This window comes from Rhineura floridana, chromosome 20, assembly GCF_030035675.1.
Source record: "Rhineura floridana isolate rRhiFlo1 chromosome 20, rRhiFlo1.hap2, whole genome shotgun sequence".
Taxonomy (NCBI): Eukaryota; Metazoa; Chordata; class Lepidosauria; order Squamata; family Rhineuridae; genus Rhineura; species Rhineura floridana.
In genome coordinates, this window is record NC_084499.1 from 3,341,259 (window position 1) to 3,355,428 (window position 14,170).

Sequence of the window (14,170 nt, forward strand, 5' to 3'; positions counted from 1 at the left end):
GTTCGTTGGTTTGGGTTCGTTGGGTTCGTTGGTTTGGGTTCGTTGGGTTCGTTGGTTTGGGTTCGTTGGGTTCGTTCTGTTCGTTCTGTTTGTTCGTTCGTTGGGTTCGTTCTGTTTGTTCGTTCGTTGGGGTGGTTCTGTTTGTTCGTTCGTTGGGGTGGTTCTGTTTGTTCGTTCGTTGGGGTGGTTCTGTTTGTTCGTTCGTTGGGGTGGTTCTGTTTGTTCGTTCGTTGGGGTGGTTCTGTTTGTGGTTCTGTTTGTGGTTCTGTTTGTGGTTCTGTTTGTGGTTCTGTCTGTTCGTTCGTTCTGGGTTGGTTGGTTGGTTGGTTGGTTGGTTGGTTGGTTGGTTGGTTGGTTGGTTTGGTTTGGTTTGGTTTGGTTTGGTTGATGATTGATTGATTGATTGATTGATTGATTGATTGATTGATTGATTGATATCCCACCCTTCCTCCCAGCAAGAGCCCAGGGCGGCAAACAGAAACGCTAAAAATACTTTAAAACATCATAAAAAGACCTCAAAATACATTAAAACAAAACATTTTTTAAAAAGCCTTAAAAACAGCTTTTTTTAAAAAAGGGTTAAAAACATATTACTAAAGAAAACATATTAAACCAATGCTAACACAGACACAGACCAAGAAATATAAAATTGTCATACTTGTTTTTCATTGTTAAAGCACTTTTGAGGTATTTTATAGGAAGTGGTTCATCAACTGAATGAAATAAATAAAAGCAGAATTAAACTACCGCCAAGACTTAGCACGGATGGCTTGAAAGAGGATTAGACCCTTAGCTAACTGGAACCTCCTTGTACAGATGCAAACTGCTTCTGAACACTGGGTGCTGGGGGAAAAGAGCAGGGACTGGCCTTTGCTTTATTTCCTGACTGTGAGATCCCCAGAGCCATTTGCCCTTTTGGGAAGGGCTGAAGGGTAGAGACCTTGCTTTGCATGCAAAAGGTCGCCGGTTGAATCCCTGCATCTTCAGGCAACGCTGGAAAAGGTTTCCTCTCTACAGACAGAGAGAGACAGAGAGCTGCTGCCAGTCAGTGTACTGTAGTCAATAGCAAGCTAGATGGACCAAAGGTCTGATTCAGTGTAAGGAAGCCTCCTACGGTATTAGGAGAAGGGGCACAACTCAGTGACACGAGCATGTGCAGTGCATGGAAAAGGTCCTGGGTCCTTGTCTGAAACTCTGAAGAACCATTACCAAGACAATACTGAGGTGATGGACCAATGGTCTGACTCTCCAGAAGGTAGCTTCCTATGAATGTAGCTGCCACCACTGGAAACAGATTGCTGGGCTTAATGGATGCTTGGCCTGATCTAGCAGGGTGATTTTTGCATTTTTAGGATGGTATCTACTCCCAACATAGATGCAGCAAATCTGCCCTTATATTGATCACAGAGTATAAACAAATGGATAGTACCTCTCTCTCTCTCTCTCTCTCTCTCTCTCTCGGGATGGGCGAGAATTTCGCTAAAATCAAACTTGGCACCGGACTTTCCAATAGTCCACAGGTTCATTATCTTTGCAGCCCAATTCTGATGCTGTGAATTTCCCTGGCTTTTACCAACACTAGTGTTTTAGTATCAAACTTTGCTTTGCTAATGTGAAACCAACCAGACTGGGTGTGTGCTTTGCTAACAATAAACTGACAAAGTTGTCTTTGCTTTGCTATTGTGAAATTGAACAGCCTGGATATTTGCCTTGCATTGCTCTTGCTTTCTCCAGGCTAGGGGGGGGAGGATCCAATACCATTCAGGAGGAGGGGAGGAGGGATTGGGTGGGTGGGCACTGGGCAGAGGGAAGCCACTTTCCTTTCTAAAAGGAAAACAAAGATGTATTGTTATTTTTTCGGGAGAGGGGATCAGATCAGCAAAAGCAAAGGATAGCAAATAAATAAATAACCCCAAAATGGAACCGCCTGCCAGTACAACAGAATGCAATCAAATAGGCACTAACAAGCAGATCCCATCTCCCTGCTCTAGCAAAGGCAGAGCATCAACAGGCCCAAAGGCACACATACACACACACACACACACACACATCCTTTAGGAAGACAAGGGAGGAAACATACCATGTTTGCTCTTTCTGCAGCTCTGAGCAACAGCTTATAGCAAGGTGTTTAATTAAAATCTCAGAGCCTAAAATGTTCAGGCTGCGTTGCAGGGGATCAAGAAGTGTAATTCTCATGCAGATACCAACAGCAGTGTGAAAATAGTAAAGAAAAGTGAAAAACAGAAACCAGCAAAAACAGCAAAGTAGAGAGGAGAAAGGAAGGGTCTAGCAGGGACAGCCAACATGATGCCCTCCAGATGATGATGATGATGATGATTACTCACGGTGAGGTCCCAGGATGGGTTACAACAGTTTAAAATACATCCTTAAAATTTTTTAAAACAACTTCCAATCACAAACATCATAAAAATAGGGTGGGTCCTTTCCCCCCCCTTTTTTAATGTTTTTAATGCTGTTTTGTTTTAATGTATTTTAAGATCTGTTTTTATGATGTTTTAAAGTTTTTTTTGTCCTTTGTTTGCCGCCCTGGGCTCCTGCTGGGAGGAAGGGTGGGATACAAATTAAATAAATAAATAAATAATAAAAATATATATCTCAGGGGTCAAAGGCCAGGGGAAAGAGGTGCATCTTCAGCTTTTGCCATAAACAGTGAGGACTCGGAGGGAGTTCCACAACTTAGGGGCTGCCATGAGAATGCTCTCCCTCAGCCTACCGCCACCACCCTGGGCTTCTGAGGGCAGGAGAACTACCAAGACAGCCCCCCTCTGCCAATCTCAACACCTGACAGGGTCTACAGAGAAGGAAGTGGTCGTTCAGATATTTGGAGCCTAGGTTGTTTAGGGCTGTAAACCCTACAGTGAACACCTTGACCTGGGCCTGGAAACAAACTACAGTTTTGTTGAACTACAACTCCCATCAGCCCCAGCAAGCACAAAGGACAATCAGGGATGATTGGGAACTATAATCCAAAACAACTAGAAGGACCAGGTTGGGGAGGGCTGACCTATATATTGAGGGAAAACAATAAGCCACAGTGATTAATCATTTTAAATAACACAGTTTGAGTTTCATCTACATTTCAAACATGGATTTTAAGTACCTAGGAACACAGGCTTTAAACAGTATCTTTGTAAAAATGAGGGAGACAGAATTAAGAGTTATGGTGCATAAGGACCTTGCAACCTATCATAACGCATTTAACTGTGCGGATTTAACTGTGTGCCAAAGACACACTGCTGAAGATGCCTCTGGACAAATCTCCTGTGCATCCGCACTTGGAACACTGTGTACAGTTCTGGTCACCGTACCTCAAAAATGGTATTTCAGAGTTGGAAAAAGTGCAGAAAAGGGATAGATCAAGCCCCTTATGTGTTTTTTTAATTTAGAAAAAAATATGAATAAGGCAACAATCCTAAGCACACTCACAAGGTAGTAATGCTACAATCCTGTACCCATTTACCTGGAAGTAAACCCCACTGAACTCAGTGGGACTTAGGTCTGAGAAGACATGTGCTGGATTTTGCTGAAAAGGGGTTTATAAAGTGATGCATGGCATGGAGGAAGTGATTATAGGGAGGGCTTTCTTTCCTTCATAATGCTACTAGAACTCGCAGTCTCCCTATGAAACTGACGGGCAGGAGATTCAGGACAGACAGAAGGAGGCCTTCTCTAGGCAATGCAGATTTCACTTCTGGAGCCTGTGGTGGGAGCTATTGGCTTGGATGGTTTTCAAATGATAATGACAATAATAATAATTTGTACAGCACTGTCCATGTACATGTTGCTTTGCAAAGCACAGGGCTTGGGCAACTCTGGCCCATGGGCCAAACCTGCTCCACCAGGCTTCCCCATTTGGTCCACGAAGCTGTTTGGGGGAAGCCACGCCCACCTGCCTTATACTCTATGTGGGGAGGGGAAGAGCAGGGCTGCAAAGGAACCCTCAGGACCTTAAAGCGGGCTCCCTTTGCTGCAGCAAGGCGCACTCCCAATCACCCATCTGGAGGAGGGCTTGCTCACGGAGAGGGAAGCGGTTTCTGTTCAATGGAAACCACTTCTCCCTCCCAGCGCTGCCCTTTGAAATCGCCCCACACAGCTCCTTTCCACCTTCAACATTTGGGATGGAAAGGAGACATGCGGGGAGACCCACAAGGGTTTTTGACGGGCAGGCAGGACAACCCACCTGTCAGTCATGTGACATCAAAATGGTCACATGTGATTGACAGATGAGTTGTCCCTGCCCACCTGTCGAAGTTAGCCCATGGGGTGGAGGCCAGACAAAGATCAGTGTTACTGACTAAGGAGCCAGTTTGTTCTGAACCCAAAGGTGGCGGTCAAGGGGCCACCGAAGCTGAGGCTGGCAGGCAGATGTTCACTGAACCAGATGTCACACCACCAGGGACTGCAGAACTGCAGCCTGGACCCTCACACAGATGCCTTCCCTTGGCCATGAGGAACGACTTCACCAGTCCAAGAGGGCAGCAGGTAGTGCACCGTGCAGGAGAAGCGTCCATCTTTAGGCCACAGGGCTGGCCCTTTAAGAGCCGCCAGTATTCCAAAAGGGGGTGGAGTTTAGGAGAGGTGGGTGGGGTTGGCAGAGGCTCAAAAAGGCCTGAGGTCAGAGCAGGGTGTTCCCTTGGAGCTCTCCGTGGTGCTGCAGCAACCGGCCTGCCTTGTTCCTTTGCCCGGTGGGTTTCACCACACAACTGGGGCAGGGCACCTTCCTGCCGGTTGACCGCTGTGGGAACAGGGTGCTGAGCTAGATGGGCCCTTGGTCTGGTCTAGCAGGCAGGCTCTTCTGGTCCATCATAGTTCAGAAGGAGGCAGTCAACCTCCAATTGCTGGAGGAGGTTGCGCTCGTGCCCTGGTTGTGGGCTTTCCAAGAGGCATCTGGTTGGGCACAGTAGGAAAAAAGATGCTGGTCCTTTGCTCTGGCCCAGTAGGGCTCTTTTGGGGGCATGCTACAAGGGGTGGCAGCTACCACCACAATACTGATATGATCCTTCGTTGCACCAGCATGCAATATACACAGTAAGAACATTGGCAGCTTTCATCTGCAGCCTTTTATCTTAGCAATGCTCCAAGAAAGAGAGCGGCACCTCAGCAGTTATTTCCGGAAGGATAACATTTCACTTTTGGACAGGCTGCTGGGTTCCACCCAAGACTGCTTTTGTGCCGGCCGGCTCCCGGATTGCAGAGGATTTCACAAGGGCCGTGTTTATGCCCTCCAAACAAGGGAGCAATTTTTACATGCAATTTCCACACATTTCAGCCAGGATGAGATGAGCAATTCATCACCGACCCGTCGTGCGGCTTCCATACTGAATGGATATGCAAATCCACTGCTGCGGGATTTCAAGAGCCAGCAATGATGCCCAGGAACCGAAAATATGTAGAACAGAAAGTGCAAATTACTAAGCCTCTTGGATCTAATATTAGAGCGAGCTATTAAAATGAAAGCGCGGCAAGGGAGGGGATGGTGGGGAAAGAGCGGAGAGGCTGGTAATTAAACCTCCACAGCAAAGCTGATATAGGAGCAACACACAGTGGCTCCGGTCCAGCCGGAGCTTCTCCTGAAGGAGAATTGGCTGCAGTGGACAAGCGTTTGTTCTGCCCGTCGTTCCAAGGGGGCTTGCAGAGGGAGCCGTCCCCTTTCCTCTGGGCAGCTCCCATTTACCCCAAGCAGTGGTGTAATGCTGGAACTTCTGAAGGGCAGGCGCTCTTCATAACAACCTCCAAGTCACACCCCAATAGCCACATCCTTCCTAAGACTAGTCGACAAAAGCGAATTTTGGACCAATGCAGACACTGCCGCTTCCCTACCAAGCCAGCCTTTTTGCACCCCATTCCTGCTTTGCTTAGCATTCAGTCTGATGAAGAATCCTGTTGGACTCAAAAGCTTGCTCGCTATTTTGTGACACTTTGGTCAGTCATAGTAAAGGGACATTTATTAATTCTTCAAAATATAACTTGGCAGTCTTAATCCTTAGCCACGCATGCCAATATAACCTATCTTTTCTCTGCATAGCTTATTTGGTTGGTTTCTCTCTGGGAACAAAAAGCTTTTTTATATACTTGCAGAGGTTTGGTGAATAGGTGCTCCAGGAGATTGATTAATTGATTGATTACATTTATATCCCACCTTTCCTCTGGGGAGCTCAAGGTGGCGTACAAACACGGTTCCCCCCTTCTGATTTTATCCTCACAACCCTGTGAGGTAGGTTAGGCTGAAAGACAGTGACTGGCGCAAAGTCACCCAGTGAGGCTCATGGCTGAGTGGAGATTTGAACCCTGCTCTCCCAGATCCCAGTCTGACACTCTAACCACTGCACCACACAGAGCCTCTCATTGCTCACTGTCCATGCTGGGCAGTAAGTGACAACACTCCCCATTCCTGTTCCCCTCCCCCAGAGATTGCAAGAGGCCTTGCCCAGGGGACGGCCCCAGTGTATTGCATCCAACTGTTATAAAAGCAGAGAGCTTCAGCTATGGGGCGGTATACAAATGTAATAAATAAATAAATTAGCAAAGGCTGTATGTACGTCACCTTAGGCAAGAGCACACGGAAGAAAACCCACAGAATTTGGAGCATATATGCAGACTCCCAATGAATCTCATGCTTTCATTTAAAACAAAATTACCAGCTTTTATGACTGCAGAGATATGCCTGCTGAAATTGCAGAAGCCAGAGCAAAGATTAGCAAAATTGGGATAACTGCAGGAAAAGGTATGTGAAAACGAGAGAAAATACATTTGAGCCCTTTGCACAGGTCACAGAATTCAGCTTGCTCTTCATATGCAGAATTCTGGGTGCCTGGCACAGGTCTCCAATACAGGAAGCCACTGCAATATTGGCTCTGCGTTGCATGTAACGGACACTCATCTGATAGAGGACACGACATCAAGACATACTTACAATTTTTCTTCCTTCTTCTTCTTGTGGGGATCCACTAGCCGGAGGGTGTCCCGGATGACAGCGACTTTGACTTCTTCATCAACAGGGCTTGGGATGTACTCAATAACTCCTGGAGAAACCTTGGATTCCAATTGGATACATTGATCAGTGACAAAACTACTCTCCTTACAGAACCTGTGGCCCTCCAGATTTTTTTTCCTTTATTTTTTATTTATTTATTTTATTTTATTTTTGCTGGACTACAATTCCCATCATCCCTGACCATTGGCCGTGCTGGCTGAGGCTGATGGGAGTTGGAGTCCAGCAGCATCTGGCAGGCCACAGCCTCCACAGCCCTGATCTACATCCTCTCTTTGCCCCCCTACCCAAAAAAAAATCCACAATGGAGGCACCCTCTTTGGTCTATATCCGGCACTCTAGGCTACAATTAGAACCGAGGTGGAATTTCTCAGAAGATTATTTTTCGAACAGAATTACTTCCTTTTCTTTTTTTGCACAGACTCCCTTGAAAAAGAAGGCCAATTTGCAGAATTTTCTCTGAACGCTCTCCACCATTTTTATGTGGGTCCCCCAATTCTGCCGCCCCCACAGTGCCCCAGAATAACGCAGCGCCCAAAGTATTGGGAAGGGTGCAAAAAGAGAGGTGCTTGCAGCTGCAGCAGAGAGAGAGAGGGGGGGGAGAGGGGGGGAGAGAGGGGGGAGAGAGGGAGAGGGAGAGAGAGGGAGAGGGAGAGGGAGAGGGAGAGGGAGAGAGGGAGGGAGAGGGAGAGAGAGGGAGAGAGAGGGAGAGAGAGGGAGAGAGAGGGAGAGAGAGGGAGAGAGAGGGAGAGAGAGGGAGAGGGAGGGAGAGAGGGAGGGAGAGAGGGAGGGAGAGAGGGAGGGAGAGAGGGAGGGAGAGAGGGAGGGAGAGAGAGGGAGAGAGAGGGAGAGAGAGGGAGAGAGAGGGAGAGAGGGAGGGAGAGAGAGGGAGAGAGGGAGGGAGAGAGAGGGAGAGAGGGAGGGAGAGAGAGGGAGAGAGGGAGGGAGAGAGAGAGAGGGAGAGGGGAGAGGGAGGGAGGGGGAGAGAGAGAGAGGGAGAGGGGAGAGGGAGGGAGGGGGAGAGAGAGAGAGGGAGAGGGGGAGAGAGGGAGAGGGAGAGGGAGAGGGAGAGGGAGAGAGAGGGAGAGGGAGAGGGAGAGGGAGAGGGAGAGGGAGAGGGAGAGGGAGAGGGAGAGGGAGAGGGAGAGGGAGGGAGAGAGGGAGGGAGAGAGGGGGAGAGGGAGGGAGTGAGAGGGAGAGAGAGGGAGAGAGAGAGAGGCTGCCCTCCCACTGCTAATGGAGAGTCTCACCTCTGAGAAACTATTCCCTCCCACTGGAGCAATTCTGTGAAATAGTCCCCCCTCCCCCAGGTTCTCTGTCCACAAAGCGGGTGGAGGATTTTGAAAGGCCATTTGCACACAGTAATACCTCAAGTTCTGAGGAGCATCACAATTCCAATTAAGTTATGTTTCAAAGCTATATATAATTAGCAAGGACTTTTGATATTTTTAAAAAGTAATGAACACCCCAAAGGTTCTATATTATGATTAACAGCAATGTCCCAAGGAGGTTACAATTTTAAAAATGACACAAGGGGAGGAACACAGAAGCAAAGGTAACGGAGGATGGATATCGATTGTTTCAGGAGTGTATATTCTCTGAGGCTTTTACAGCTTTAAAGAGCTGCTTCTTCTAATGTGCTCTCATCTGGGGGGGTTGCATTTGGTTTGGTTTGGTTTTATTGTATGGTTTTATGGCCAATCGCTCTGGAAGCCATTGTTTGGATGATGGTATAGAAATTTTTAAAAATAAATAAAATACTGCACCTTCACTGATGACGTTCCCAAGGCATTTTACACACACTCAACACACACTCACACACACTCGAAGAATTCAGTGCCATAAAGCATTCAAAAATGATGATTAAACAATGCAAAAATGGAAGGAGCATTTAAAAGGAATGGAAGAGTTTAAAAAAAAGGCCTTCACCTGCTACTGAAAAGATGACAAATGTGAGAGTCACCAGGTGAATCTCCTAGGAGGGAATTCCAAGAAGGCTCTCTCTGTGCGTGGATGCAGTCCTGCATGGTAAAGCTTCATTTACATTGTGGGTCAGAATTGATAAAGCCAAACTAGATGAGATGGAGATTGGCAAACAGCACCCTGTCTCTCTCTAAACCTCCATTTAAAAGCAGCCGTGGGGAACAAACTGACCACAGCACCATTTTCCCCACTGCAATTCTGCCTTTGCCACCCCCTGTTCCAAACAGAAACCCAAAGAGATCCAGCCACAGATCTGTAACGTCTGGGCCAGTTTAGCCCTTAAGGTTCAGCCCAAAGGTACATGAAAGGAAAAAAAGGTGGGTTTTGAAGAAGGAAGAGAGGTAGCATCCTGGGACGGCAGAGTGGAGTTGTGCAAGTCAAAAGGCAGCTTCGGTCTGAAGTCTAAAGTAGCCCGTCTTCTCCAAACTTGTGCACTCCAGGTGTTTTGCACTACACCTCCGATCAGAGCTGACAACTGTGCTGGCTGAGGTTGGCGGGAATTGTAGTCCAAAATACCTGGAGAGCACCAGGCTGGGGAAAGCTGGCCTAAAGAGTAACTCCGCCAGGACTGCAAGAGCTTGTGCGAGAGAGGGAAGGGGCTTACCTCTTTCTCGTGCTCAATTTTCATGCTGGGGTTCGCATTGACTTCCAGCAATATGGGCTTCAGGTTCTTCATCAGGAGAATGTCAAACCCTAAAATCTTTGGACAAGAGACATCAAGAGCTTTTTTTAAAAAAAAAAATCCACTAGACTGGACATAAGCATATTTTAAAAAATCAGCCCTACTGATAATCTCTAAAAGGTATCAGTGTCTCAGACAGGATGGCTGAGTTCACAAATCACACATAGTTAAGGTTTTAGCATGAACGCGCAGGTGGTTTCTGCTTCATGCTTCTCTTAGCATGTGCAATAAACTGTGATCTGTGGCTTAGCATTATGTCCAAACTGGGGGTCACAGTTGGCACATTTGGTAAGCCAAGAGCGTTTGCTGCTCCCATGAGAGGGGCAGCCGCCATTGGCTATCAATGTGGCTACTCCTGATTTGCATCCCTGTTGAGATAATGGCAGGCACCCACTATCCGTACTTTCCGGGAAACAGTTGAAGGTATTTTTGTTTCAGCAAGCTTTTCCAGCTGGATGAAAAGGTCCTTAGGTATTCATCTTGTTTTGCTTTTAAACCCATCTTCAGTTGTTTGTTGGACTATTTTAAAAACCATTTTCGCTATTTTTATGGTATATCTGTAAATCACCTTGAGAGATATGTAAAAGGAGATTAATTCATTCATAATAATCTGTGTATTCATAAACAATTAACAATGGTTTGTCACGGTGGGCAAACACAGCCACTAAGTTACAAGAGGCTTTTCTATATAAATGAAGAACCAATGTGCTCATTTCCTCAAATATAATTTTTATATACTACCTTTCAAATAAATAAAGGCTTTTTTTTTTTACCTGATGAAAACAAACCCCCTTAATCTGCCCAGCTACCTACTTCTACCTGTCAAGGAGAGTTCTTGGAAAAACAAAGTTGTCCAGTGTGAAGCCATACTTAACCACGGCAACTGCATCACCAACATGTCACCCTGCTGCTGAAAGAATTGCACTGGCCACCCATTAGCTACCAAGCTAAGTTCAAGGCTTTGGTTTACAAAGCACTGTACAGCTTGGGACCAGGATACCTGAAAGACCGTCTTACCCCTTATATACCCAGTTGATCACTGCGCTCTGCAGGTGAGGGCCTCCTGCAGATACCATCTTATCAGGAGGTCCATTCTGCACAACATAGGAAGTGGACCTTTAGCGTTGTGGCACCTGCCCTTTGGAATTCCCTCCCCTTAAATATTGGACTGTTATCTTTTTTGGTGCCCACTAAAGACTTCCTCTTTCTACAAGACTTTTAAGTAGAGACCGTATCCCAATCTGCATCTGCGTTGGAATCGCTTTTTAAGGTGCTTTTAAAGCTTTTTTTAAAAGATGTTTTTAAAGATGTTTTGTTTTAAGATGTTTTTAAAGATGTTTTGTTTTAATATATTTTAAAGTCTGTTTTTAAGATGTTTTAGAGTGTTTTCAGTGTTTTTGTTTGCTGCCCTGGGCTCCTACTGGGAGGAAGGGCGGGATATAAATCAAATAAATAAATAAATAAAAATAAAACCACACAAACCTGTTACATGTATGGGTTGTGAGAAAGGCCCTATATGAGAATACTTTTAAAGACATTCCCCCTCTGTAAATAAAAAAGGACAGCACCTAAAATGTATGCAGTGTGAAAAATAGGAACGCTCATTGTAAGAAACAACAGCGTAAATCAGCCTTCTGCAATTTGGCACCCTCCAGATGTTGGAATTCCAATTCCTATAATTCCTGGCCATTGACCACGCTGGCTGGGTCTGATGGGAGCTGGGGAGGGCTGGGGCAAATAACACTCTACTTAGTTGTAAACTAGCAGCTATGTTTAGTGGTCAGATTTGCACCATTGCTTTGAAAACACACAGAGCAGCATCAATGGGAAACAAAGGAGATTATTTTTGTAGTATCTACAAAATGTTTACAATAGTGTAATTAGGGTGCATTTTGATGTATCTTGATATATTTTTATTCCAGTACATTATTTGCTTTTGTAGTCCTTAATTTTATTTCCTGTTCAGTGATATTTGATTATAATTAACATGTGGAATTATTATTGTGGCTTTCAGTGGTTGTGGTTTGGTTTGAATGTGGAATTTGTATCATATCTCTTACATTGATTCCTTTTTATTGGGATTTGAAAACCTCTTAGAAATTTCCGTTCAAATAAGAAGAGGTATATAAATGTAAAAGATTAATAAAATAAACTTGATTTACCCATTCAAATCTGCCTTTTTTCCCTTGCCAGTTTAAATTGCCTTAGCGTTTTTATTTATTTTTAAAAGTATGTTTATTATTGTGTCAATAAAAAATGTAAATGTACTGCCTTCAAGTCGATTCCAACTTATGGTGACTCTATGAATAGGGTTTTCATGAGGATGAGAGGCAGTGACTGGCCCAAGGTCACCCAGTGAGTTTCATGGCTATGTGGGGATTCGAACCCTGGTCTCCCAGGTCGTAGTCCAACACCTTAACCACTACACCACACTGGCTCTCATTGTGTCAATAACATGGTCAAAATGTAAATGCATAGTCAATCACCCTGATTTAAATCAACCCATTCTGTCCAGGGCCCACCCAGGACATCTTTTAATGACATCATAAAGATGACAGATGTTCCTGGCGACGGCTCCTCCGTCAACAGACACTCCAAGCACCCTTCTGAAAACTTTGCAACGCAGACCTCCCTGTTTGGCCTGGCCTTTGCAGGAAAGGGGTAGGGAACTGTCAACGTACCTGGAGAAGCTTCATTTCATTCTACTGGGGAGGGTCTACTGCAGTTACTCAACCGCAACAGTTAGGACAAGGTGGGCTATAATCCTACCTTCCATGTCCTTCCCTCGGGCCCCTTGGACCACAAAGGCTCCCAGAGGGCCAGCATGAGCCCATCGTTCTGCTACAGGGCCCCACCTGCCCGTTACCAAGATTCCTGTGGCAGCTGGTAGGTCCATGTCAGTGGAGCCTGTGACGCCCTTCCCTGGCTCTCCCTGTCAGGTTCCTACCTGCTCGTGGTTACTGCCAGTCTCTAGGCACCACCAGGGACTCCACCAGTCCGGACCTCACTCTCTTATGGTTTACCTATCCGCTCTAGCACAGATCTCAACAGATCCCCCTGCTAGGCAACCACCAGTAACGTCCCAATACTAGTATTCCCAGAGACTCTGAATACTGGTATTGTTATTCTCTTCACCGCTGCCACCATTTGTTACAGTTTCCCTTCAGCCTTGGTCATTACCTTACCCTCCTTTCTGGTCTGTGAAACCCCAGCCAAGGATCAGGCCTTTGGTAAACCAAATTAAGTATTTATTACAGATAACAAAGCTAACAAGATTAACAAGATTTCTTCTTAAGGCACATAAGCATATGGTTTTACTCAATACTAATCCGAACTCCACCCCCCTCCTTCTCCACTCTCTCCTGGCAAACCACTCTCTCAAACCCACCAAACAACCCACTCTTTCTCTTCTCCCCCCAGATTCCACTCTCACTCTTCCTTTTATACGTTCAGCCATTTTAAACACTCAGCCAATCATCTAGCATTCTACTACCCATTCACTCCCCCTCCTCTTTCACTCCACTTACCATGTATCTTCTAAACAACCAACACTTACCATATATACATTAATATAGGAACATCACAGAGCCCGCTCCAGATTTTAGTCCAAACTTTCAAGGAGCTGTCCAAGGCGCTTCAGGACCTTGCCACAGCTCTGACTCCTGGCTCCCCGCTCGCTGGCCACCTACAGCTCTGCTTCAATGGGAATTGGGGCAACGATCATAGAATCATAGAATAGTAGAGTTGGAAGGGGTCTACAAGGCCATCAAGTCCAACCCCCTGCACAATGCAGGAATCCAAATCAAAGCATTCCCGACAGATGGCTGTCCAGCTGCCTCTTGAAGGCCTCCAGTGTTGGAAAGCCCACTGCCTCTGTATGTAATTGGTTCCATTGTCGTATGGCTCTAACAGTTAGGAAATATTTCCTCATGTCAAAACCTGGCTTCCTGCAACTTGAGCCCATTATTCCGTGTCCTTCCATGTTCCGTGTCGATATAAGAGTCTAAGAAGAGCCTGCTGGATCAGGCCACTGGCCCTTCTAGTTCTGCATCCTGGTCCTCATGCTGGACAACCAGATGCCTGCAGGGAGCCCGCAAGCAGGACCTGAGTGCAACAGCACTTTCCCCTCCTGCAGTTTCCAGCAACTGGCATTTAGAGGCACACTAACTCTGAGTGAGCAGGGTGATGGACTAGATGCCCTTAAAGGCCCCTTCCAATTCTACTATTCTATATCTCTTTGACTGTGGAGGCACAGCATAGCCATCATGGCTAGTAGCCACTGATAGCCTTATCCTCCATGAATATGTCTAATCTTTTTTTTAAGCCATCCAAGTTGGTGGCCGATGTCAGGGACCCGGTTCCTACAAAAATCTGTCTAAACCAGCCCCCCCGCCTGATGCCGTCCAGATGTTTTAACTACAACTCCTCCCAGCCCCAGTCAAGCTTACCCATCTGGAGGGCATCAGGCTGTGGAAGACTAGTCTCAACCCTTT

At 46.1% G+C, this 14,170-nt stretch overlaps 1 protein-coding gene across 2 annotated transcripts in view; it reads right to left on the bottom strand.

Moving 5' to 3' along the window:
- Positions 1-14,170, bottom strand: part of TTLL11 (tubulin tyrosine ligase like 11) — a 93,570-nt gene that overhangs the window by 49,425 nt on the left and 29,975 nt on the right. For both annotated transcript variants that reach the window (XM_061603639.1, XM_061603638.1), the window contains exons 5-6: positions 9,600-9,695; positions 6,935-7,053 (exon numbers count right to left, since the gene is read on the bottom strand). In XM_061603639.1, the coding sequence (XP_061459623.1) occupies positions 6,935-7,053; positions 9,600-9,695 (215 nt within the window). The remainder of the gene's footprint in view (positions 1-6,934; positions 7,054-9,599; positions 9,696-14,170) is intronic.